Source organism: Gossypium hirsutum, chromosome A02, assembly GCF_007990345.1.
Source record: "Gossypium hirsutum isolate 1008001.06 chromosome A02, Gossypium_hirsutum_v2.1, whole genome shotgun sequence".
NCBI classification, from domain to species: Eukaryota; Viridiplantae; Streptophyta; class Magnoliopsida; order Malvales; family Malvaceae; genus Gossypium; species Gossypium hirsutum.
This window is the reverse complement of record NC_053425.1, coordinates 2304452-2331093: the sequence shown is the minus strand read 5'-3', so window position 1 is coordinate 2331093 and position 26642 is coordinate 2304452. Positions and strand designations below refer to the sequence as shown.

Below are 26642 nucleotides of genomic sequence, written 5' to 3'. Positions count from 1 at the left end.
CTTTATACCAATTTACGCTTCCCTAACACGATCAAAAGCATGGTTGCCAAAATCTAAGGTCGGCGGTGAGTCTCCAAAATAGAGGATCAATAATAATACCAGACAAAAAAAAAACAAAAAAAAAAGACAGCGGGGGTCTTTTCGTTGTCTATTAATTAATTAAAATTAATTATTTAAGAAAAGAAAAAAAGCTTGGTTACCAAGTCTTCTACCCTGGAAAGTTCACCCAATTATTGTCTTTTGGAAAATTTAATTAATTAATTAAATCAACTTTATCATCCTTCAACTTTTCTTCCTTTTGGGGCTGAATATCTTTTCATGTATTTAATCCAAATATGAAATCTTTAGAAATTGGATCTAATTGGATTAAACATTGTCAAATTTACTGTCGATTTATTGTTAGTATACTCAGTGGCGAAGTTAAGGGGTTGACAGGCCTGCCCGTAAAAATTAATATTTAAACTTTTAAGATTTTTAAAAAAATTTAAATTAGTAAAGATTAAATTATACTTTAGCCGTCTAAAATTATAAAAATTTAATTTAATCCTTTAAAAATTATAAATATATAGACTATAAAAAATTAAAATTTCCTCTAGCCCCCCTAAAAAATTGTTCTAGCTTTGCCTCTAAGTATACTCTATTCTTAATCCGATGTTAACTTATCTTAAAATTTAAAACTTGAATATCTTTTATGAGTGTTGGATGCATCTATAATATGTACTCTCGTATTGTGATGTTTGGTATTGATTAGTTATTTCTAATACTTTTGATGTAGATTTCGACATATAAACATAAAAGAAATATCCCACATGATTATTTTAGGGTTTATTGCATAATGTATTATAATATTATTATAATTTTTAAAAAATAAATATATAAGATTAAAAAATAAGATCTCGCCTTACTTTTCCCTTTTAAAAATAAATAAATTTAAAATTCATCGAACAGTTTGAACTATATTATTAAATAAAAGAATATCTAAACACCGAAGAATATAAAGATCACATAAACCCTCCATTTTGTGCGGGGTTTGGTTTTTGTTACGCTTCATTGAGTATCATTACTCCGTGAAAGACTAGACTAGTTTACTTCCGTTTGAGTCCAAATCCCTCTAGTTCAAGCAATTCAATCGACTCTTACTTTTTATTAAAATTTTTTGGAGTATTTTTTATGTTTACTTTACGGTCTATGCTTAAAACTATAATTGTTTTTCTTAATAATATTATGATCTCTAAAATTTGAGCTTATCATTACTAATTTAATGTCTACTATAATCACTTTTTAACCCTTAAATAAGCACTTCAACACACTCAAACTATGTCCCGCTACATCGATAACAATATCAATCAAATTAAGACTCCATCGACTAATACGAAAAACAAAAAGAACACTCATAACCCAAAAAACTTAAAATCTTGACTTATATATAAAACTCAAAATAAATACAGAAATGCATAAAAAACAAAGAATCTTAGTGTCATCATTGTTTGTTCAATCACAAATTCATTCTTTTCTTTTCATATGAAAAATCAACGGTCAAGACCTGCCCCTTTTCTTAAGCAGACCCCACCAAATTATTACACCTCATCTCGATAGATCTACAACCTTTTCTCTCTCCCTTTCATAATTTTGTCCCCCTTTTTTTTTTCTTCACATTTCCTACATATTTCGTCAAAATCTATATATAAAAATCTATAATTATATATTCTACATGAACGACAATTGCAACAATTTTGATCCCTTTCCTTTTTTTGGTTTTTCTTTTTTACATCAATATAACCATTAAATAACAAGGAAAAATTAAAAAGGACCGGGCAGCAGCCATGGAAATGAAAATATGAAAGCTTGTTCTTAACTGGATTCATCGAAATGTTGGGTTTCTTTTGAGCGTTTCGATTCAATCCCAAAGTAACTCACGTACCATTTCACGAATTTTCTCAACCCAGCAGCTAAATCCGTGGTGGGTTTATACCCAAAATCCTTGTAAGCTAACGTGACATTGGCATGTGTGTAGGGGACATCACCATTTCTGGGCAACGAAATCACATGTTTCTTGGCTTTTGTGTTGAGCAATCCTTCTAAAATCGAGACTAATCGGCCGACGGGAACAGGGGAAGTATTTCCCAAGTTGTAAACCCTTAATTGAGCCGGTCCTTTCTTTTTTCCGCCGCTACCGGTGCTTTTTTCCGCCGTGTCTAACGCTCCTAAACAACCTTTCACAACGTCGTCGATGTAAGTGAAGTCACGCGCCACCGCTTTTTGATCTTGGGTTCTGTAGATATCAATGGGTTTCCCTTGAAGAATATCTTTAGTGAAAAAGAAGTAAGCCATATCGGGTCTTCCCCATGGACCATAAACGGTGAAAAATCTAAGTCCGGTGAGGGAAAGGCCGTATATATGGTTATAAGTGTGAGCGATTTCCTCACCGGCTTTTTTCGTTGCGGCGTAAAGACTCGCCGGACGGTCAGTTCTATCATGTTCGGAGAATGGGTTTTCAGTGTTGAGTCCATAAACGGAGCTCGACGAAGCCCAAACGATCGCCGGTTGTGGATTCACCGCTTTGGCTACTTCAAGTAAGTTCACAAACCCAGCAATGTTCGACTTAACGTACGACTGTGGGTTTTGCATGGCGTACCGTACACCGGCCTGTGCCGCTAAGTGAAGCACATGAGTGAACGGCACGACGTCGAACAGCTTCGTCAACAACGGGCCGTCGTTCAAATCCCCTTCGACGATGAAAATTTGGTGCTTGCTTAACAGATTCTGCCTCGCCCTTTTCAACGAAGGATCGTAATAATCGTTAAAATTATCCAATCCCAAAACCCCATCGCCGCGTTTTTTCAAAGCAAGTGAACAGTGAGAACCGATGAACCCAGCGGCGCCGGTGACCAAAACGGAAAACCCATTAACTCTACGTGGAGTAGAAGAGTGACGGACTTGTTTCTCCCACGCCGCACCACCAACGAGGGAAGAACCGGAGAAAAGTGAAGTTGAAAGAAAGCTATGACGGTGGTGATGGTGAGGTGCACTGTGGGTATTATCCGAAAGTGGAGGGTAGTTAATGGTGAAAAACAAGATCAAAACTAAAGCAATAAGAAGGGTAACACGAAATAGAAATTTAGATGAAGCATTCAACAGCTTCGTGCTATGGACTTTACGAATATAGCTATTGTATCGTTCTAATTTCATGGGTTTGCTTGTATCTGTTGGCATTTTCTTTAAACTTTGTTGTTTGGGAAGAAAGAAAATGAGAGAAAAATGAAGGGCTCAATTGAAAGAAAAATAACTTTGATTTTCTTTTCCCTTTTTTTTTTTCTTTTGAGGATGAGCCCTGAAGTTGTGAAGGGTGTAGAGGGGTAGATTATAAAGAGAGAGAGAGAAGGGGAAAATGAAAATAAAATAAAAATAAAATAAAAGAGAAATTAGAGCAAAGGAAAGGGGGTTGGTATTGGTTGGAAACCACTTTCTGTTTTTGGGTTCTTCTTTAACTAGCTTTGCCTTAACTATTATAATATGTTAGAATATATGATATAATCATATACTATATTTGTTGAGTCGGATGATAAGAAAATTCGATTATTATTTAAGTTTCGATTTTGGGTTTTTTCAGTATTATTTATATTTGTTTTATAATTTTTACTTAGGGTTTATAATTATTTTTGTTCGAGCACAGTATTCTTCATTTAAAAGTGAAATGAGTGAAAATGGAAGTATATAATGCGCTTTCTGTATTGGCAACAATACTTATACCAATCGAATTAAAACTCAATTAGTATTATATTATTTATCTAACACTTAATCGATACGGGTTTAAAAAAGTATTATTTATTTTACGATTTAGTTTTTATGTAATTTTACAACTGAATCGATAAAAATCATATTATACCAAATTTAATTAGAGACATTAATATGCATTATGATTTGTGGGGATTAAATTGCAATTGGAAAGTGAGCAATAAATTGGAAGATAAAAATGGGTATTTGATTTTCAATAATAATTATGATATGTAAGAAAAATCAATGCATCAACTTATCATACTTATGATGAAAATGGGGAGTAAAAGAGAGATTGGGATATTTGCAATTGCCAGCTATGTTGTTTTGAGGAAACCCCCATTTTCTCCCCATGTGATCCACACGTGTTGCCATTTTTAGACTAATTTCCCATAGATTTTATTATTATTATTGTTCCATTTTTAATTACCAAATCTAATTTTCACCATAAATAAATGTAACAACTACTAGACTTCTTGTTACTTCTAGATGGACCGTAAAAATTGATTGATGTAACTAAAATTAAATTAGTTGTTGTAATAATGAAAATCGAAAATTGTAGTTAAATTCGAATTAAATTTGACTCGATTTGATTTTTATATTTATTTTAGTGTTGAAATAATAAAAAGGTATTTACTCGATTGACTCTTAGCTCAACTGGTATTAGTATTATTGTTAATATAAAATGATGTAGGTTCGAGTGTACTTAATCACATCATCCTCTTATTTAAGGATTGAGAAATGACTATGAATATTTTATATTTAATAATTAAATTAGTTAAATTTATATAAATAGAAAAACTCTAATCTTCTCATTATCCAATAAATAAAAAAATAGACCGACCCATATGTAAAACTTGTGGGCAGAGCAGTCCATTTAATTCACTGAAAAAATAAAAATAAAAATAAAATAATCAAATTTAGAAGGCATTTTCTGGGGAAGGTTAGGTATAAATATTAAACTAAAAATTAAAAAAAATTAAGATTAATTTTTTAAAATATTTTATTAAGCTAAATAAAATACCTAAAACCATGTGGCCCATGATTCATGACTTGTATTAAACTTAGGTCAACAATTAATAAAACCCTGTTTTATTTTTTTGGTAATTTTTAATTTTCAAATGTATATTTATGACCGACAAAGAATTTAAGGTTTCGATTCATATTCTGATTTTTTTTTTCAAAAATTAATCTAATTTTAAATAAAAATTTTAAATATTTTATTTTTAATATATAAATAAATTAGATTCTATTACTGCAAGACAAGAAACTTGCCGTGTCGGTGGTCGTAATCATGACTTTCCTTTTTTATTTTTGGTGAGCTGGGAATTTTTTTTTCCAAAAAAGTAGTTGTTTATTTCCTTTCCTATTTTTTTACTGAATTTTTTTAATTAAATTATAAATTTATAAGAGATTAATTATTGTATTATTATTTAATATATTATTTTTAGGTCAAAATTTGTGATTTAGTCCTTATATTTTTTTAAGTTAAAAGTTAAAAATTTTAGTCCAATTAGGTTTGCTTATCAAGTTCACAATGATTTTACTTTTGACGTAATTACATGAATGTATTGATGATTAATTTTGACTAATAAATAATATTAACAGTATTAACGATAATATGAGATTTTTAAATTAGAGAAAAAATAAGAGAGTTTAGTTTTTTTTTAACTTTCTAGGATAAAAATATTATTTGGTAGGCGAGTTTGATACTTTTTTTAATATGGTGCATGTATTTGGAAAAATTATACGTTTTAGTACCTGAAGATAATAATATTAAATCTTTAGTGTTTACTTCGGGTTTTAGGGTTGATATGATAAAAATTTTTAATCAACTAATAATATTAACAATTAATTTTTATCAAATCAATCCTAATCACAAAACATCATGCTACATTTAACAAATTAAACATTAAATTAAACAAAATAAAACTGAATTTATTCTACTAGAAAGATCATGGAAATTCAAATATAATAATAGCAATTAACTTTCATTAAGTAAACCCTAAAGCACGAATTAAACACTAAAAAGTCGATCTTATTACATATGGATACCAAAATATACATCTTTTGCCAAAAATAAGTATATCAGTGGACAAAAAACAAAGGTATCAAATTTTAAAAAAGTGTCAAACAAGGGTACTAAATAATGTAATCTAAATACAAGGACTTGCGGCATAATTTTTCCATTTTTTATTGAATTAAACATATATAATATTACTTTTTTTATAAATAAGTTAATATTATGACACTAAAATTGGGTTGAAAATGAAAACCATATTTCCAGCCCTATAATTAATTCCATTTATCACTCAAAAAACGACTTGAAAAAAAACAACAACAAAGGATTAATTACAAATTCAAACCCCCCAATTAATTTCATCAAGAAAATGATTTTTTGGGCAAAACAAATTCATGTGCAAATTAAATATGGAAATAAATGACTTTGAAACCCTAAATTAAATATTCATATTAACTACATGATTTTGACTTGGAAACCCTAAATTTAATGGGTGAATCATGATCTAGATTCAATGTAATTCTAGTAAATTAATATTTTGGATTTCTTAGCTTGAAATTGACTACTTAATGAATGTTGTAGATCTAATACTAAATAATTTGTTTGAAGATCTCTTTAATAATTAAGTGTTCCCTTTCTTGGAAATAAAAATGGGAATTTACTCATATAAAGTGGGAAAAATAGTGTTATATTCATATTATATAAATTAAATTATTGTATCGTTACGATGTGGGTAGAAATTTTATGTAAGAATTTAATATAAAAATTAAATATGGTTATGATTTAACGGGTAAAGTTGAGATAATGAAGATTATGAAGTTTAAGGTATAAATTCCATTATTTATATGTTTATAAAAAGATAAAATAACTTCAAAAATAATAATTGTCACTATGTAAAAATAACGAGCTTTTAATAATTTCAGAACTAAGTTAGAACCCAGTCGATGGGTGATACGAATATAATCAAACTCTTAAATAATAAAATATAGATGGGCAATAGATTGCTGGATATAACTGGTTTTGGGGGTTTTGTTTAGTTTTTTATGTTGAATTATGGGGAATTTTAGATGGTCTAACATTTACTTTGAAAGGGGCGGAAGAAGGTTTTCATTCATACAGAAAACTTAGAGATTGTCAAAGCCCTTCAAGATATTTATCTGACTGAATTAAATTTAGCCTTGGTTAGAATAATCGATATGATTTTACAAACCATGGAGCAATGGGAGATCAAGTATATTCCTAGAGAGAGAAATCAAGTTGCGGATAGACTAGCCAAATTAGCTTCAGAGAGTAACTCAACTATGCAAATGTTTGAAAAAGTTCTTGAGGAGCTAGTAGCGGTTGTTGATATTGCTAGAGCAACAGCTATTAACGTTGGTTAGGTGGAGTAGTAAATAGTTTGATGCTTCTTTGTAAGGTTTAGGGTACGGTAAAGTTAGAAAAAAAGCTTTTAAGGGATCACAATTAAATTATAAATTTTTATATGAGTTAAAATGCAATTTCACCATTGTATTAGCTAATATATTTATATTTTTTAAAGGACTAAATTAAAATCTTACTTTTTTTGGAGTCAAAGTACAATTTTACCATTATTAATTTATAAATTTATAAATTTAAAAGGGTTAAAATAACAATATTTTAATTTTAGCGGGGTCAGGGCCCTACCTATTCCCCTCTCATCTCCCTTAGTATAGGGTTTGAATTTTGTAAATGTAGAAAACAATGTTGGAAGCTTTGCCCCTCGTATAAAGATCCGTCTTAACTCGACTTTGAATTTAGTAGAAATTTAATGTAATTATCGGGTACCGAAATATATATATTAGATAAACAAAAAAAGAAAAAGTTGGATTTGAATAGCTAAAAGACCAAAGTGAATGAATGTAAAAGAGACCCACACAAGGGTTGACGTAGGACACGGGTACTAAAAACAGGACCAAAAGTGTCATTATCCCCTATTGTGCAAGAAGCTGAGTGGGAAATGCATGAGAAGGTTCCTAGCTCCAATGCCCACTCTTCATATCTTTTTAAGGTCACCTCCCCTGGTCACATGGGAAGATATAAATGCAATTTTTTTATTATAAAAAATATATAAATTTAATAATTTATATCATATATATACATTTTTAATATACATATAATTTGATGCATTAAGAAATTAGAAAATTACATTAAAAAAAGACTAGATAAAAAATTAAAATAATAAAATTTGAGAGACCAAAATAAACATTTTACCATTTTTTTTAAATATTTGAGAAGTTCTTTTATTATAGGAATTCGATTAAATTAGTCCCTATATTATTAAATGAATCCATGTAGTTTTTATACTATTAGAAAGAATAAATGGAACTTTTTGTTCGGAATTGATTTGTAGCTGAGTCCAATAACTAATTTTCCGCATTCTGTAAAACCATTAAGAAGTAAATGCTGGTTATGAGTTTTAAAGCTGCTCAATACTCAGGGCGAGGATCGAACATTCGACCACTGATTAAGGTAAGAGAAACCCTTGCCATCTCATCTAACTCTCGTGATTAAACCTTCGAAATACTTTAACTGTATGATATATGGAAGTTTAAAATTTTATAAATGGAAACAAATCTATAGAGAAAGATATGCCAACACCCAAATGTGAATTGCAAACAGATTTAGGGTCAACCGTTCCAAGCTGGGTACTTCACTTAGACTTTTGAACAGCCATTCACATTCTTCTGACTTTGATTAATGATTTTGATTAAATTATAAACAAATTTAGGGTCAACAACTAAATGCTGTACTAATTCTATAATTTTCTTAAATTTTAATTTTTTTCTTAATTTAACCCAATTTAAATATTCAAATAGATCACATAAATTTTAAATTATTTTTAAATAAAAATATCATAATCAACGTTTATTCATTAATAAATATATTTTATCACTGATTTTAATCCCAATTTTATTTCGAACTTGACAAAAGTGGTTTAAAGTACTAGTAGTTGAAATTCATGTGCCCAAAATTTGGATTTTGAACATTAATTGAATTATCACGCGTTTTGTTTTTTGGGCTCAAGGGGGGAATTATAATAAATAAGAATACACCACAATGAAGTTGTAATGTTGTAAAAGTCTTAAGTTGGAACTAGCTTTGAAAATTTTAGAAGTTTCATTTATAATAATATGGAATCCTATGATTTTCGATAATTATATTAAATTTTGATTAAATTTAGAGTCGAGTCAAACTAGATTTTTAAATAAAAATAAATTTAATTTTTGAAAATTTTACTTAAAAGGACATCGAACTTCTTACCATTTGACTTAATAAACATAGATATCCAGTATATTATATTTAAGCACTTTGTTGAATTGGTGTCGCCCTTAATTGGGCTACCGACTCAATTATGAAATTACAAAATTATCCCTTATTTTAAATAATAATTTACTATTATTATTGAGTCTTAGCTCGAGGATGTGGGTTCGAGTACGTTGAAATGCATTATTCTCCTATTTATGAGTTAGGAATGGACTATGAGTAGTTCTAGACATCCTGTCAAAAAGAACAGATATGATCAAACTATACAATGAAATTATTCAAAAAATAGAAAATAAAACAAAACAATTATAAATTATAAATACAAATATCAAACATATAATATTTTCTTTCACTCACATTATGAGTGTAACAAAATTGAATATATATATAAAGAAATGCTGCTTAAATTAACAATATAGAGAGTTTTGACTGTAAAATATAGAGAATATGGAGATGTGGGTGGGGATGGACCATCTTCATTGAATTCCTTCATATGGATAAGATTGTTAGATCATACCCCAACAAGATTCTCAGTGAATTACAAACTAATGTTCCAAAATTTGCTGCTTTTTTCTTTTGGTCTTTGTTTTTCATGGGTGAGTATTAAACTACACACTAGCTTTGACTTAAGCTACTGAAATATAGTAGTTAATTTGTTCATACTAAGTTGTTTGATTCTTGGAACTATGGGTATTAATTGCTTCAAATTATTATATATATATATATGGGTAAACTACACGTACCCATCATCATTTTAAATTAGGGGCTATCCTATTTTGATTTTCTTAATTTTTTTATTTTAAATAAAATAATTGTGCAAATTAGTCACTATCATTAAAATTTTCGTGTTCTTTTAACAGATTGTTGATGTGGCACATTAACCCATTGAGTGATTGAATAGTGACATTTTTCAGCTAACTTTTGACTAAAGTTCAAGGAGAAAAAGTTTTGGACATGTGCCTCCAATTATCTATGCTTAAATCATTATCTTCGGACATACACAAAGGTGAAACGTGCCAATAAATTTTGGGTGCCTAATTAAAATGTTGAAAAAGTTGAAAGGGTCGAATTAAAACTTAAAAAAAAAGTGTTTAATAAAAGTTTCTAAAAGTTTCGAGAGACCTAATTAAAAGTTAAAACTTTTGAAGGGCATGATAATAATTGTTAAAAACTTTGTAAGGTAAGGCCCGCTGTGGCTCCAATGACATTCCGCCCCTAGGGGTACGTACAATATTGATATTTTTAAAGTTGATTCCGATATTAAATGTCATGGTCTACACCAACATGTAAATTATTGTTCCCTTCGATACATTAAACCTCACAATTCTACTTACAAAACACCATATATAAGTTGAAAAAATTAATAAAGTTCTAACAAATAATCAATGTGTGATTCACGACTCATCGTTAAAATCACGACATATAATTACTAAAAGAGATTAGAGATGTTCATACATCACATCACATCACAGAGTGTACAAGTATTCAAAATTAAGGTTAAGAAAGGACCTCTCAAGAAAACTAGAAATCATTTATTGTTGAGATGTATGATTTATTTTAATAAATTTTATGTGACTATTTTAAGTTAAAAAAACATTATTTAATTGAAATTATTAATCAATACCTTGATAGTGATTAAAGTAACATTTATAAAAGCATATAATTAATATATTATTTTTTGAATTTATATTCGATACATTAACATTATATAATTTTATACGCTATCAACTAATTAAATATATTCACAATCCATACATCAAATATAAATATAATTTTCTAATATAATAAATTTGAGTTATGGTATACACTAGGTTAAATTCTACTATTAGTTCTTATACCTTACACAAAAGTTGTGAAATTTTAAATTTTCAATAATCACCGAACAATAACTATTAAATTCATTATGTTCTATTATTTTCAAAATCTAATGCGGCAAATATATTATTACGTGTATAATATTATGCCAATTTGTTTATTTCCACATATTACTCACTAAAAATCCAATTAATGCATTAATGACTATCATTTGGGTCAAGAATGAAATTTCAAAATTCAAAAAGTACAGAAACTTTGAATGATCCGATTAGAGAATATAAACTAAATCTGTAACTATTGTTTGGGTCATGATTAAAACTTTAAATTTTAAAAAATATATAGACTAAAATTGACTAATTTAAAATACAAGGACTAATAATAAAATTTAACCTAGCTGTTAACCGATCCATATATTTACGTTGGTTGAAAATCATGGTAAAAAACATGTTGAGACAAAATTATTGCATGCATACGTATTGAATAATGCAATTAAATGAGTACATTGCGTGTGGGTTATTATTTCCACAAAGAGATGGGATATGTGTATCTTATCTTACGTAACGGTATGTTTGCATTCGTGTCGGTATGGTTGAGGTCTTAAAGATTTTAAGTGTAAGGATTTTAATTTTTTAATTAATTTGAGTTAAATTAATTGCTGAAATTATTTATTTAAATTTCGTGAAAAATATAATTATATAATAAATATATTTATAAAAAAATTGATATAAATAATAAATGAAGCTTTGATTAAACATAGAGTTGGTGTTTAGTTGAGTCGTGACAACGACTCAATCAAGTGCTTAATATATAATTTAATTTGGAAAAATATGGCACCTCTATGTTCACAATTTTTAATTCACTTTACTAGGGTTAAATATTAAATTTATACATAAACGTTTAATGTGCAATTTGATACATAAACTTTGATTTTGGTTCAATTGTACACATTTATATAAATAAATACATACATTTATTTTCTTATTGGATTAATATCATTATTTGTGTAGGTAATATATCAACGTAAAATGATGTTATTTCAATAACATTGTTTAATTATAAAATATTATAATTAAATCTCACACAATAAAAATCACAATTTGATGAAAATAAAAGTCAAAGATTATGGTATAAACACCTTTGAAAATTAGAAATCCCTCTCTTTATCTTGAGATTGAAGTTTCTTTAGCTAAAAATAACACAGATAAAAAGGAAGATGCTAAAGTGGTGTGGAGCCAACATTTTGACCAACATTTCATATTTGATAGAGTAATCTGGTGGGGGACTTTCTCAAATTTTAATGATTCCATTCCCTACTTGAAATCCGGGTTTAGCTTGCATTCATGGTTTTCCCCCAATTGCCTTTTCTTTTCTTTTTAATTATTACGAAAACGGTTCAATTAGTTCACTCGGTGGAAAAGGGAGGGGAATTCGAGTGAGTATTAGTTGATTCTCTTGATTGTATTTTAAAGAGGTATTTAAGAGTAATCTTCTTCTTTTTTGAGAGAAAAAACATTATAAAGAGCTATATACATAAAAACTCAAGCCTCCATGGAGGTGTTTCAAAAAATTGAAGGCCATCATTATAACCAATCGTCATTTTAGCCAGCCAAACAACATCTTTTTTGAGTTCTCTTGAAACATGATGAATCGACCAATGCACCATCTTAGTCAATAAGAGATTAATTCTTCTGACCAAAGCTAAACTTGAATATTGTGTAGACTTGCTTTGTAGAGCTTGTACCGCCTGATCTTACCTATCTGAAAAAATTATTAACCTGTCGAATCCTCTGTCCAGTGCAATCGACAGACCATTCCAAATGCCCTATAATTCCGCATCTAAAATAAAACAGATTCTAATAAACCGATTGTAACCCAGGTTCCAACACCCATACCTATCTCGTAGAGCCCCCTATCGAGGCAGCCCCAGTCTCCCCTTTAATTGCACCATCAGTATTCAATTGAATTCAATTCTCAGGTAAAGGTGTGATTGAGTTTGATACTAGCTGTCTCGAGGCACTTGCCTTATTGAGTGAGGTGTATTGTTTAACCTAATTGTATGAAACTTTAACCCACTCCTCGGCACTTTACGATGATCCTTGGAAGACAAATAAATTACGATTTTTCCAAATATGCCATGCAACCATACCAAAGAAAGCCAATCCACTCTTTCCATTTGCATTCCAAGTTTACTATATAAATTGGCAGCTATCCATCATGTAATCCCCCATACGAGAAAGCATTGAATTTATCTTCTGCTATTATTCTAGACCATATGTGTTTAACTTCAGGACAATTGCGTATGACGTGTTAGATATCTTCAGATGTCCATCCGTAAAAACCACCAGTATCATCTGACAATATTATATATGTGATTAATTGATGATTCAAGCTGCAGGAATATGATTAGTAAATATGTGAATGATATATAACAAGAATCCTTAACTTAACGTGAAGTAATTCTCTAAAAGTATTCAACTTGGGGAAATATATTCAACAATTATTTTAAAAAGAAAGTAACAATGAGTACATGTTACACTAAATATATTGGTTAACTGATGGAGATAATTCCAATGGGTGCACAAAGTTATTTACTAAGATTAATGCATGAACTTTTAGGAGTGCTTCATGTGATTGTACTATGTATTTTTTATTTTTTTTTGTTCATTTGTACTAGGGTTTTGTTTTTTTAGCATAAAAGGAGTAAACTTTAAGACGATAAAATTGTGAGGCAATGAACTCTTTTACCTTCATCATAGTATAAGGGCGGTGCTATCACATGAGTCCTAGAAATTGTAAATAATAATAATAAAAACATTAATAAAATTCAAGTGTGAGTTAGATCTATACTTAGATTTGGTTTGAAGTGTTGGTTTTGTACTTGGCATAAATTTAAATTAAATAATTTTAAAATATTTTATCTTGTCGAGTTTGAACTATTGTTTTTGTTTCTAGATAAAAATGGATGTTATCAATAAGTTTTAGAGAAAATCATATAAAAATAAGTCGATTAAGTCTTATTTCAATTGGCATGAACATTATTGTTAACGTAAAAGGACGTGAACTCAAGTGCACTGAAGCGTATTATCTTCTTTTTTATGAATTAGAAAAAAACCAATAGCAGATATGAACAAAACCTATAAAATTTTATTTAAAAAAAAAAAAAAGTCTTTTTCCATTTATTCATGTCGACAAGATTACCCATCTAACTTCACCTCTTTAATTTTATTTTTTTTACTTTTTTTAATTTTTTTTTTCAAGTAAGAAGGAGATAAAATCACGTGAATTCTTCTATCAGGAAATATCATAAAATAGTGAGGTAGACTCACATGAGATTCCTATTTATATATATGATTAATATTTCACTATGTTAATGCTCAATCAAGATTTCATTTGATAAAATAGAAGAGCTATTAGCATAATTAGGTGAAATAGGGATTATAGACCAATTTGACACTTCTTCTAGGTCTGAAGACTATGTTACCATGTCTAACAAACTTTACCCAATACAAAATTTTATTAAGCTTTATATATATATGTTTACTTATATTGCAATTTTTGAAATTATAAAATATCAGTGATCGTCATAAATTCATTATATTATGTTATTTTTAAAACTTGATGCAATAAACATATTATTATATGTGTAATATTTTATCAGCTTGTTATTTTTACATATTACTCATTAGAAATTTAATTAATAGATTGATAATTATTATTTGTATCAAGACTGAAATTTCAAAATTTTAAAAAAAAAAGATAGGGACTTAGAATAATTCAATTAGAGAATACGGGCTAAATATACTATTGTACACATGGCGACTAGTTATTAAATTTAACCAAACGGGTTTAATCGCGACTATTTGGGTAAGGACTAAAACTTTAAAATTCAAAAAGTAGAGATACTAAATATGACAGATACGAAAATACAAGGATTAAATCTACAACCTTTGTAAATTACACAATTTAATACCATAATTTAACCGTTAGTTTATATAGTGAATTCAATTTAGATCTTTTTAACATAGAACTTCTTTTTTATCTATTATATTCATTGTCTATGTTCGATGTTCGTAATTGTTTCTTCTAATAATAGTATCTTTAATATTCGAACCTACGTTCTCTCGTTAACTTGATCTTATAATTTAAAGTATTTTTTATAAAAAATATTACTTTTATAATTTTTAAATTTTGATATAAAATAATAAAAAATTAATTCTATAGTACGGTTAATACATGTTAACAAGTGTCACTTTCATTGCTTTTACTTTTTTCTTTAAAGAATCAATAAAACTTATCCCAAAGCATAATCCTTATCCATATATTCTATTTCACTGTCTTGATTAGAATTGGGTCCCTTTGCTTTAGTACGGAGGACTGGGATTGAAAAAAAAAATATTCCTTTTAATTAAAATAATTAATAAAATTTGAGAAAGCTATTTATTACCAACCAATTATGATATCTTTGCTTCAAATTTAATTACATAATTTAAAAAAATAAAAAAAAAAAATATGATTGATGTTACTCTTATTTTCCTACAAGTCACCCATCTTAAAAAAGAAATATTAATTTTAGAAGTTGTTGTGGTTAGTGGCTTCACCCATCCTTATCAATCCAAGATTAGATATTTAAAAAAAAGGTTAAAAAGGATAAATTTTATAATATCTCGTTTGTTGCTTGTAAAGTTTGTTGACTCGTCACCACGTAGATTTTTAAAACCTAGCGAAGTGACATATAGTTCAAGAGTGAGATATATCGATAGAGGTGTTAACAGTATTACATATGATTTATCTCATGGGTATTTAAAGGAGGATACTTTGTTTAGGAATATGCATATGTAAGATCTTGCTTACTCAAAAAAGAGGATTTATGACACTCTTAGATTATTAAGCTTTCGTGTGAACCTCATATTGTTCCTCAACCTCCGCCCTTCGCCCTTCTCTCATATTAGTCAACCAAAGATTTTATGTGTGATCATGTTATCTTGTATGATGAGATTCAATATCTTTCCTTGATGTCATATAAGAGTTTTACTCAAGTACAATTTTAAGATGTCACGTTCACACTAGTCGAAAATTCGTTTCACGCGCAATTTGTAGCCAGGTTTTCAATTAAAAAGAGTGATCTTAGTTAATATATGGAGCTAGGTTACAATTAGGCATTTTCAAGAGCCGAACAACTAGGCTCTACTTAGGTTGGGCTTAGACAAGTTTTTTATGTCTCAATTCGACCTAGTCCAATCCAAACTCAATTTAAATATTTTTAAAATTAAAATTTAATTATAACATATATAAAATATTAACACAAAAAAATATTTTCAGTATTTTATTAATTTTGAACAATGAAAATGGTTTCTTTGGGCGAGTGCCTAGATTTAGAATCGAGCTGCAACCCAACCAATGGACACAATTCTAGTTGCAACTTGGTAAGTAAGTTGACCTTAAAGGTTTCTGAATCGGGTAACAAACTCATGTGTCCATATCGATTTTTATTCAACACTTTCAAGATCAATTTTTTTCCCGCTTATGTTCATTTATCAAGCTAAATAAATGAACAAAAAAATTTTGATACTCATTATTAAATGAACAAAACGCGAATAAATTTATTCAATTCATTTATATTTATAAACCAAATCGTTTATATTTATTCAGAACTCATTTAATAAATTACTTAAAACTCATCTAAAACTCGTTTATTGCTTGTTTGATTATTATATAATCAATGAGATTATTTTATTTATTATAATATTAATATCTAAAAATAAGAGATAAATGATTATTTATTTATTATTTGTTGGTTTATTATTCAAGAGTATAAACAAATTCATTTAATTCAAAAAAATATAAATACGTATAATTTTAAATAAATAAATACACATAAATGTAGATATTTTCATTTATCACATGTGAATTTAAAATAAATAAATAAATAAACACTATTCCTTGCTTTCTCTCCATCCACAGAAATTGTCGGCAGAACACTGAATTGGAGAACCTTGCCTTTCATATTTATGTATTGCCAACTTAAAATTAATTTCTTAATTTAAAAATTAGTCCTTTGAATCTGCAACAATTATTATACTAATTAGGTAAATAAACATTATATTTATTGATTTAAAAATTTTTTATTATTAATTTATAATAAATAATTTATCCGATTGAATCAATTGAATCGGTAATAAAAATTTTATGAATTTAAATTTAATTTTAAAACATTGGATTGGCTGTATGTTGAAAATGGAAATAAAATTTGTGGTTAATTTAGTTTAATTATCAGAACCATTGATCTGATTGGTTCATATTACGAAGCAAAAAAGTTTGATGTTGGATGTTGGATGTTGGATGTTGGATGTTGGGTTCCTTACTGTTTATGGAAGCTATCAACACTTTGGAATGGGCTGTCTTTTTTTTTTTTTCTTCAAAAGTATTGAAATTTTTTCGCATGTTCGTTGAAATGTTGTCTTCTGTCTTCTCTTTGATGTGTCACGATTAGATTTTTTATTTATAATTTTTTCATGTACTGAATTTTTAATTAATTACTTTTGTTTCGTGTAATCGTATGATCAGGGGTGTAATTAGGGGAAAGGTAGGGGTTTTGATTCTTCTAAAATAAAATAAAAAAATTTATTTAGGTTTTTTAAAATTTTTAAAATTTTAAATTAGTAAAACTAAAATTGTACATTGACCCTTCCTAAAACTAATAAAAAATTAATTTGGTATACTTGTATAATTAGGGGCGTAGCTACGGGCTAGCAAGGGCCCTGGTTCTTTTAAAATGAAAAAAAAATTATTTAGGTAATTTAAAAATTTTAAAGGTAAAATTACAGTTTAATCTCCTAAAAATGATAAAAAAATAATTTCATTCTTTAAAAAATTATAAATATATGAGTTATTAAAATAGTGAAACTACATTTTTACGATTGTAAAAATTACATTTTAATTTCAGTCTCCCCTAAAAAAAAGTTTTGACTTCGCCTTTTGTGTATGATGTTGGATATTATCAAGTTTAGTGAAAATTTTAAGTTTATAAATTTATTTTTGAGATAAATTTTAAAATTATACATAAAAGTTTAATCTAATCTGATTGACGATTTTTAATATGATTGAATATAAATATATTGATTTTAATTGAATAAAAAAAACAATTTTTCATGTACATATTTGCAAGAAACTAAAATTTAAGCATCATAATGCATATTTAATCAAAATTCATATATAATTTTAAATTTTATTTATTTTTATATCAATAGTAAACTTTTTAAAAATCGAATTATTAACTCGATTCATATTATATCTTAAACTTAAGATTACTTATTACGATGCAATCCAATTCATGAATAATTCTAATTAGTATATAGGTTAATTAATATTATTCTCTCTTTCATAGTGATGTCTATTCATTTTTTTTATAATTTTCAAAAATTTAATCATAACTCTTAATTGAAATGGGTCACTCTCAAGCTTAGTGAGATATTTTTAGTTGGTTTAAATCAAGTGATTTATATTTGATAACTAAATCATCCTATAAATTTCAGTGTTAATTATTTAAATAAAGCATTAAGCAATAATAATAAAACAAATTTCTAGTTTTTTTAATATAATTTTTTTAAAGTTATTCACAATTATATTCTATAATTTTTCATATGATGGGATTTTTTTCTAAGTCAAAATCTCATTGTGGTTTTCAATATTACAGTGAATAATGATTCGAACGGAGATGTTTGAATTAGGAAAATAGAAAAAAAGTTGAATAGTGGTCTTGCTTGGTTTATGGACAGTTTTAAACAGATATGAAGTAGGAAATTATTTTAAAAGTGATCGAGATTAAGTCATTTTTTTAAGGAGAGTTAAAGTATAATTTTATCATTGTGTTAACATGTTATTTTGTAGTTTTTAAAAGGATTCTAAAGAAATTTTACCATATTTAGAAAGCAAAATGCAACTTAACCATTATATTCACTTAAAAGTCTATAATTTTTAAAGGGATTAAAAATAAATTTTACCATTTTGAGGAAGCAAGGGTGCCATCCCTAGTTCTAAACCAAGTAAACTATCTTTCCTATATGAAGAAAAGTGTTGGTGATATTAGAGATGGTAAAACCTAAATATAAAGACAGAAATAATTTCAGTTTTTTTAAATTTCGAAATAAAATAAACATTATTAAAATTTAATTGTGTTGAGTCAAATTTAGATAAAATTCTAGCTTGATCTTGTATCAAAATTGGGATTTAAAGTGGGTAATCTCACATTGATTGAGGAAATACTTTTAAGAGAGTTTAAAAATAGTCTTACCTATTACCTTCATTTAGTAATTGGGGGCTAAGGGCTCAACATATGTGTGTCGTTGTTGTTCGACTTGGTCCATGTTCATGTCAACACTTGTTGACGACATGTACTGTGTGTTCCCTTTTAAATAGAATTTGTTCCTTTTATCATAAATATTTTTTTTTCAGAATATTTTCGATTCAGGAAAATCCTCTGCTATTTTTGAAAACTAACACTGCTATTTTATCATTTTGCCCATTCAAAAAACAGTATAAATAGCATGTCATTTTTCTCATTTTTCATAACAACAAGCAAACAACAATCTCTTCTCTGCTATTTATTTTTTAAAATGTGTACCATGTAATCAAAATTAAAGTTTCATGTATACACATGAATAACAACTAAAGGTTCATGTATATAACTACAATAAATCAAAGTTTGTGAACCAAATTTCACATTGGTACCAAGTTCATGTGTAATTTTGACATTTATCCCTTCTTTTCACTAAAACATGCATTAATTTGAGTCCATTTAATAGTAGATGGACTGCTTTGAACCAACTCGTGTACTAAATAACCTTACTTAAAGTTGAATTTCGAAAATTGCATAGTGTATCACTAGTCGATTTTAAAGTCTATGATAAATCTTGACCTTAAACTCGAGTAACCTCTCTTCATATAATTTTTTTATTTGGTTAAAATATGCTCTAAGTCTTTATACTTATTTGTACACTTGAAATTTAATCTCCCTACTTTTTAATTCATAGAATTTGATTGTTTTACTTTTTAAATTCGAAAATGCAAATCCAATTATTAGCATTATCAAAATTCTTTTATTAAATTCAGGTTTATTACAACATTTTTTTTGTTACATAACTACCATGCGAGTACTTTTTTATTTCAAAACATCACATCAACGAATTTAACCAAAAAAATTTTTAACAAGACTAACAAGTTGACCTGAATTTTGAAATCTAAAAAGTAGATAGACTAAATTCTTAAAAATAAAGTAGAATGACTAAATTTCAAATGTATGAAGAGTACAATAACTCAAAACCAATGTCGTTTAAATTAGACTGGATCGACTGGTTGACTCACGAACCACTCTGAACTGGTTGAATTGGATTAAAAAACTAGTTGAACTAACAGTTTGATCTAGAGGTGCTCATGGGCTAAGATGAGTTGGGATCAGGTAGGGCCCACGTAATGTATCTAGACCATTTTTTCAAGCTCGGACTTGACTCGAAAAATGGGCTTATTTTTTTGCCTAAGCTCAATCCAATCCAAGAAAGGGAAACTTGGGCCTGACCCAACTCACCCCTATTTGATTTTTTTAGATTAGTTTTTATTTAAATATATATTAAAAATATAATATACTAAAAGCACTAAAAATGCTAAAATAAAAGTTTTTTAACACATTAAATATACATTACTATCATAAATATAATAAATATTTATTGTATTAAATATAATTTTTATATTTTGGATTGGGTTATTTAGTTAGTTTTTTTTTTTAAGTTTTGGGTAATAAATTTAATTGTTATTGGGTTATTGATATAATATAAATATAAAAATATTTAATTGTTATTTAACATATATAATTAATATAATATTTTTATAACATAATATATTCCGGTCGAGCCAAAAATCTTTTGCAAGGCTTGAGCCATATAGAAAATGGTCCTTTAAATTTTACCCAAGCTCGCTTTTCGAGCCTCATATTTTGTCCAAACCCTTCCATTTTTTGAGCAGGTGGCCTAGCCCATGGCAAGTCTTAGGCCAAAAATATAAAAAAGAAATAATTATTATTTAACATATATAATTAATATAATATTTTTATAACATTATATTCGGGCCAGGCTAGGTCGGGCTTGGGCTAGAAAATCTTGCCCAATGTCCAAACCATATAGAAAATGGGCCTTAAATTTTAGTCAAGCGCATTTTTCGAGCCTCATATTTTATCCAAATCTTCTTATTTTTTAAGCGGGTGGCCCGGCCCGAAGGCCCTCTCGAAAAATAGGAGGGTTGGGTAAAAATATAGGCCCGAAAAATGGGCTTGGACAAAAAACGAGGCCCGTTTAGAAAATGAGTTGGGCCTCGGGTAAGATTTTTTTGGCCCGGGCCTGGCCCGGCCCGATTTTAATATTAAATTATTTTTAATTTTAAGTAACTTTAGTACTTTTACTTTACTCTTTTTGTTGTTTTTAATGTTATTTTGATATTGTAAAACTTTTGTTATTAATATAATTTGGTTCTTAATATTGTTCTAATTTGTTTCAATTTTTCAATTTTAATATAATTACTTTTTATTATATTTTTAATTTATGTATTATTTTAAGAATTATTTTAGTCTCATTTTTTATTTTTTATTTATTTTTTATTTGTTTTTTGTTTTAATTTTTGTTTTTATGTTTTTAAATGTATTTGATTTATTATATTTTAAAGTTTTTATTTAATAAAAAAACAAAAAAAATGGTCGGGCCGGGCCGTGCCGGGCTCGGGCCTACCATTTTTCTCGGGCCGGGGTTGGACAAATTTTTAGGCCCATATTTCATGGCGGGCCGGTCCGGGCCTTGAAAATGGGCCAAAATTTTTTTATCGGCCCGGCCCATGCACACCTCTACCCATGACAAATCTAGTTTGATCCAATTGAATCAAATTTCGCTCTTCTTTTTTTTTCTTATAATTTTTATAAATTCTCAATAAATTATTAAATTTAACCAAACAAACAGATCGAATTAAAAAACCGATGATCTAACTAGTTCAACAATCTTAAACCTTGCTCAAAACATAATTTAATCTTTTATTTGTGTTTTTATGCTAAAAATGAAAAATATTTTGTCATATAGCTAATGATTAACCTAAAGTTGGAAAGCCAAAACAAGTGGCTAAACATTATAAGGTGGAAAGTTGGAAATAGACAATAAAAGAAAAAGACTACAAAATGGGGGGGGGGTTTTGTTATAATGGGACCAATTCTTAATGTTGTTGTTGATTGATATGTGTTTGGCCATGTGCTTAGACATGTGGGTTGTTTCATTTTTTTTTTCACTAAATTGACAACCTGGGAATTTGGAGGGTGTTCCATATGGACCAATCTTTCTCCACATTTTTTTAATTAATATTTTATTCTTTTCAATTTTTAAGAAAAAAAATAGTGTTTTTAGTCTTTTTTGTGTGTTTTAATTCATCATCTTATCTTAGCTCAACTCTATGTTATCATCCACTACTTGTCCCTATGTACAATTTCTTTTTAAATAGCTTATTTTTGTCTTCATAAAAGATGTAAATAAATATGAAATTGTTATGTTATTAGAATACATGTTCGGATATAAAGGTTCCGTTCGTTTAACTGAATATAGTTTCTGAAAAATGTCTCACTTTTCTAGAAAATCTAATACTTTCTGGTGTTTGAATGAATTTGTGTAAAATATTTTCTGTTGTTTGGTAGATTTCTTGAAAATATTTCATAAAAGTTGTTTTCGATGAAACAAATATACATTTGAGATTTATGATAAGTAGTGAATTGATTACAAAGTGATGTGAAGATGATGTTATAGTAAATAATGATGTTAAGGATTAAATTATAAACTTTGTGAATTTTATAATTGAAACAAGAGAAGTGATATGCATGGAAATTTGTTATGTGAATTAGAAATATTATAATGAATTATTTGATTAAAGTATTTATACGGTGAAAATTAGATTACATGGCAATAGGGACTAAATTGAAAAATGTACCTAAGTTTAAGTGTGAGACAATTTAATATGTGAATAAGGAAATTATAATAAAAGTTTAATGGGTGCGTTATGAGATGATAAAATATGTATAAAGTGTTGTAAAAGTGAAATTATAGAAAAACATGGAATTATTAAGATGACAAGGACTAAATTGTTAAACTTGAGAAAATATATCGATGAAATAATATAAGTGAATACATAGAAATTTAATATGTGAAACAAGATATTGAGATAAATTATGTGATTAAAGTGTAGCAAGAAAGAAAATTGATTTATTATGATTAATTAGTGAATATTTAACTTTTTTGAAAAGGGACTAAATTGAAAAGTTATGAAAGTTTATAAGAAAATATTAGATAAATGAAGAACTTAATATAGAATATAACATTCCGCTGCATTGTCCCGATGTTCAAGTTAGGTACGAGGGGGTCTTATAGTGAATAGAGCCATATTAGTTGGGAAAATGTCTTATAAAAAAATTGGTAAGACATTTTACTGGAATAAAAGGATAATTTTACATTGACTGAAAAACCTTTTGTATTGACCATCCTATTTTATATGAAACAGAAATCGAGTAAGGCTGAAAATATTTTCCGTTAAAACTTTTATGTTAAAATAAACGGAGCCAAAATTAAAATAAATATTTCATTAACCTTATAAATTATTAAAAAAGTTTCTTTTTAATTAAAATGGGCTTTTTTATAATAAATCCAACAAGCCAACTCTAGGCCCGTAATGACTTATTCTAACCTAATAGACTGTCTGAATGTGGGGAAGAAAATAGGAAACCCAGCCACTAAGAAATGAAGCTTCTGTCTACTTCAATCTCTCTTCTTTTGATATATCTCCGGCAATAAAACTCCACCGTTTCAGTCCATCCTAGAGAGCGGAGCTTCCTTCGTTTGTTGGTTTTTTTTTTTGGGCTCAGATCGACTCCCGGGTAAGAATTCGTGCCTTTGTTTCACAGTTCGACTCCTTATTTCTCTTATCCTCTGATCGGCGGCCAGGAAAACGGCGGTACGGTTCGCAATAACCAGGTTTGTCTTACATCCTTTTTCCATTATTTGCTTCTATTAATGGCTCGGTTAGCATGGAGTGTTGTTTAATTTGTTAGGTCAATAAGCTCTTCCAATTTGACGATTAATCATCCTAAAAACTCTTAGGGTTTTATAATTTACTGAAAGAATGAATATTGTTGTGATTGTATCAGTCAGTAGTTTATTTTGGAAGCTTCCAGTTTTCACTTTGAGTTATCTCAAATTTTTATTTTGAATTCATTTTCGGATATGGGTATAGATATAATCCTCCGGAATCCTTCGAATACATGAAAAAAAACTTATTAAACACGAGTCCATGTCGAACATTGACTTCCCTATAGGTTAGCAGTGTTGTATGAATGGTTAGAGCTATGTAATTGATTCTTGATCAGGCAACCAAATTCAAATAGGGGTTAATTCAAGCTAAGTTGAGTTTAAGTATAAGAAGCTCAAGCTTGATTTGAAATTTGAAGCTCGCCTAAAGTTCTAGCTAGATTTGAGATAAAAATTGAGTTTATATAGTAAAAATAGAGTCGATTTTCATACTCAACTTTAAACTTAATTATTTGCACTTAAGCTCAAGTTTGAATCGAGATTTTTTATACTGATTAAAAATAACTCGACTAGGCTCGTGAGCTATTCAAGTAAAACATAAGGGTACTCTAGTTCGGCTTGCTCAAACCTTTTTATTTATGAAAAGTCTAATACAAGTATGTTCAACTTTAGAAAGTTTTTTCATGTAGTTAAAAGTCTTTGAAGATCCATATCTCTGTAACTGTCTTGAAATTTTGAATTTTTTTTTTGGGTTGAATTGTCACTTTCAAGTAGGTTTTTGGGTACTCTTTCAGCATTCACTTCCCTCACACCAAGCCATTACATCTCCGGCGCCTCCGTAATCAAGTGAGTCCAACATAAATCATCAACAAGCCATAAAGAAAAGTACTAGTAAAGAGGAGGTGGAAGGAAAAAGAAAATGGCGAGCTATCTATGGAGAAAATATGCAGATTATGTTTACAACAAATGGGAAAGAACATTTCTTTGGGACATGTTAGAGCCTTATCGAAGACCCAAATCTTTTACGCCTCTCGTTACCATTTATGTTGCAGCTTTTTACACCGGTGTCATTGGTGCCGCCATTACTGAGCAGCTCTACAAGGTACTTCCTTTCCACCATCTCCATGAATTTCCTTGCATTATATTGATAAAGGGTTTTCCTTTCTTTTTCTAAAGTGTTTATATATATACGTATGTATTAAATAAGCTTGGAAATCACACTAATGCTTATGAATTGTTGAAATCACAGTAGCTTAATTCTTTAGGCTTCTTTTAGCTATTTGGTAATTGTATTACAGAAAGCTACTATTAGGCTCAATAGATTGTATAGCAATTTGTAACTAGAATTGGACCGGTTGAACTGAAAACCAAAAGACTGTCTTGTCTGTTTTAATATTTCAACCTGGGGAGACATTGAACTGGCCTAAAAACAGGTTTATTTTCGATTTTTCAAACATACAAAGTGGTCGATTTGTTCATCCAATTCATGAATGAGGATTGGAACATGCAACTCAAGCAAATTCGATTTATTTTCAAACTATTTTGCTAAGCATATATTGTGCAAAGTTCATGGAATGATCCATGTTTTTTAATCATAATAAGAATTTGTGTTATTTCTTTTATCAGGAAAAGTACTGGGAAGATCATCCAGGGGAAGCAGTGCCACTGATGAAGCCTAAATTTTATGGTGGACCTTGGAAGGTGCTCAAAGGTGATGTTCTTCCACCTAATGAGTGAAAGCTATAAGATCCACTGAAAATAGCTATGGTGTCATTCCTTTTATCACATTGTGTTTAGGATAGTGTTGCTCTGATTCTTCATTTTTCTTTCTGTACTTGCCTTTGACTCGTATTCAAGCATCGATATGCGGGAATATGACTCTCTCCTGTTAAAATCTTCCATATACATACAAAAAGAATTTAGGATAAAAAATGAAGATATCTATGTCAAGTTTATATCCATATCTATCTTCGAAATCTTCGAGTCTGAGTAACATAGGTTTAGGATGCATATTGAAAACAATTACAGTGTTTAGTCTTCAATTGTTTCTTGCACCATATTTACATGGGAGAAGCTTCGACGTTTGCAAGAAACCCGACTTAAAATTCTTGGGTAAAATGATTTCTCTGGCCCCTCTCAAAAATTGATATTAAGCAAATTGGTTCTTCTAAAAAAATGAAGTAATTTAGTTGCTTTCAATTTTGAACGTGAGCAATTAAAGATAACTAATCACATTGTTTAATTTTTCCATCAATTTATCGTTCTTTTATCATTATGATATTATTATTGTCACGCGTGATAGTTTAAAAGTGTCAGGTGCATTAAATTTAACACTATTATAAAAAAATACCAAAATTTAATTAAAAACTTTAATTTTTAACAATTAATGAAAATTGTTTCTATAAAAAAAGATTAAGCTATTTATAAAAAAATTAACATTTAATAATAACTATTTATGGAAAAAGTAAGCTTTTTTTTATATTTCAAGTCTTTCTTTTATTAAATAAAAAATCAAGTTATTAATTTTTAATATTTTATAAATTAATTTCATTTTAATTATAAAAATAAAGTATTTGAAATAAATTTTTTTGTTAAATCCTATTTTCAAATCATCAAGGGATGAAATGTAATTAAAATAAAAATTAATAACAAAT

General features: G+C 28.2%; 2 protein-coding genes across 4 annotated transcripts; one reads left to right on the top strand and one right to left on the bottom strand.

The window, feature by feature from the left end:
* Positions 1-1486: 1486 nt before the first annotated feature.
* LOC107939142 (UDP-glucuronate 4-epimerase 6) lies at positions 1487-3586 on the bottom strand. Its single transcript, XM_016872420.2, has one exon. It carries the CDS (start codon positions 3211-3213, stop codon positions 1852-1854), a length of 1362 nt encoding a protein of 453 aa, XP_016727909.1. The 5' UTR covers positions 3214-3586; the 3' UTR covers positions 1487-1851.
* Positions 3587-23623: 20037 nt separating this feature from the next.
* Positions 23624-25949, top strand: LOC107939124 (uncharacterized protein At4g29660). 3 transcript variants are annotated; one of them, XM_016872401.2, is made up of 3 exons: positions 23624-23934; positions 24763-25090; positions 25615-25949. In XM_016872401.2, the coding sequence occupies exons 2-3, from the start codon at positions 24908-24910 to the stop codon at positions 25723-25725; spliced, it is 294 nt and encodes a 97-aa protein (XP_016727890.1). In that variant the 5' UTR covers positions 23624-23934; positions 24763-24907; the 3' UTR covers positions 25726-25949. The 3 variants fall into 3 exon arrangements, with proteins under 3 accessions (XP_016727890.1, XP_016727891.1, XP_016727892.1); XM_016872402.2 differs by having other exon boundaries at positions 23635-23934; positions 24760-25090; XM_016872403.2 differs by having other exon boundaries at positions 23668-23934; positions 24783-25090.
* Positions 25950-26642: the final 693 nt, after the last annotated feature.